We start from the raw sequence: 1547 nt of genomic DNA, 5'->3' as shown, positions 1-1547 counted from the left end.
AGAGAGAGAGAGAGAGAGAGAGAGAGAGAGAGAGAGAGAGAGAAACTCAAAAATAACAACGTATCTTGCATTTACATGGAGGGGGTAGGATATAAAACTTGTACTGGAACCAGTCACCAGGAAAGCTGGTCCCATTCCAGATTCAACTTGTGGATTCACATGAAAACAACAATCTGTTCATATAAAGATTTTTGCTTCTGCCTCTTTCTCCACATTAATGCCACAGCTGATTTGACAAAACATCACTTCAGAAATGACCAGACTAGCCCTTAAAGCCTGTTTCATATTAAAAAACGATTATTAAAAAAAAAACATGTGAGCTAAAAATGGGAAGCAAAGCTTTGTTTGTACCTCATCTGACTCCAAAGCCATAGACTCCACCCTCTCTGGGTTATCCAGGAGCTCCTGCAGCTCTGATTGGCTCAGGTCCTGGAGCTTCTCCATCTGATTGGCCAGGATAACTGTTCGTCATACAGCAACAAGGAAATGATCAGAGTTAAAACCAGTTCTGGAAAACAGAAAGTAAATATTCTGAGGGCCTTGACTGTATTCTAATGTAACTAAACTATAAGTGAGTGTCATATTACACCAATGTAAAGAATAAAGGATCTAAAGCTACCTGCTAATGGATGTAGTTATTTAGATGTTACGGTTATTGATGGGATTTGTACATTCAGGTGAACGGACATAAAGCTGTGCGTAACAGCGTTCATCAGACTGAAGGTTACTGAGAAATCTGTGACGGGTTACAGCAGCTTCTCTAAATCAATCTGATACTGGCTTCTGTTGACAAACAACACCTGTTTATTTCCACAGTGACAAGTTACGTATCCTGAATTTCAGACCCGTCTTTCCGAATTTCGACGAGTGAAACCGAGCCCAGCTGAGCGRACCTGGGCGCTCTTAGCTCGGTGATGTAGCTAGCTACCCTGCCATCGTCCAGGCTCACCTGAAGCTAAACGCCGAACAAGCTGTTGTCAACAGCCGCCGTGAGCTCGGTCATCTAACGGGAACTTCTTCAGGAAGCCCGGCGACGTGGAGAGCAGACACACGGAGCACGGAACCGAGCAGCTCGATTCAAGCGATGACCGCCCTCATACCTGTTCCGGTGGGCTTTATCTTGGGAAAGAGACGAGTACAGTCGACGGAATAGTTCAGAGCAGCTAGAAAATTACAAGAAAAATAGGAAAGTTTCACTCTACTCTGACAGGAGCCGTCGCCATTTTGGAACCTTCCACAGCTCACGGGGCGTGTTCGGCTCGAACACAATTTTGCTAAAGTCACTGGTTAACTTTAACAACTTCTTGGATTTTTAATGCTTTAAATACCTTTTATTTTGTCGGTTACTGTCAGTGAATTTTAATATAGCTGCTTATCACCGGAGAACTCAAGCGGAAGCGGCGGTCGCATAGGAGTGGTATGTTCCTGAGTCAGCTGATACTAGGGAAACCCGTACGTGTTTGGCCACGGACGGAGCTAGGCAAGATTTCTGGTCGCCATCTTGTCAAGTGCTCATCATGCGGAAATCACACGCATGTGTGCTGACC

General features: G+C 44.7%; 1 protein-coding gene across 2 annotated transcripts in view; it reads right to left on the bottom strand.

The window, feature by feature from the left end:
• The window catches only part of vps37c (VPS37C subunit of ESCRT-I), a 15473-nt gene extending 14001 nt beyond the window's left edge, over positions 1-1472 (bottom strand). Inside the window, exons 1-2 of one of the 2 annotated variants that reach the window (XM_014029487.1) lie at positions 950-1472; positions 352-508 (exon numbers count right to left, since the gene is read on the bottom strand). In XM_014029487.1, coding sequence (XP_013884941.1) covers positions 352-444 — 93 coding nt within the window. In that variant the 5' untranslated portion in view covers positions 445-508; positions 950-1472. The remainder of the gene's footprint in view (positions 1-351; positions 509-949) is intronic. The other variant, XM_014029486.1, reaches the window with a different exon arrangement.
• Positions 1473-1547: the final 75 nt, after the last annotated feature.

This window comes from Austrofundulus limnaeus, unplaced genomic scaffold, assembly GCF_001266775.1.
Source record: "Austrofundulus limnaeus strain Quisiro unplaced genomic scaffold, Austrofundulus_limnaeus-1.0 Scaffold913, whole genome shotgun sequence".
Taxonomy (NCBI): domain Eukaryota; kingdom Metazoa; phylum Chordata; class Actinopteri; order Cyprinodontiformes; family Rivulidae; genus Austrofundulus; species Austrofundulus limnaeus.
The sequence above is the reverse complement of the archived record's forward strand: the minus strand, read 5'-3'. Positions and strand labels throughout refer to the sequence as shown.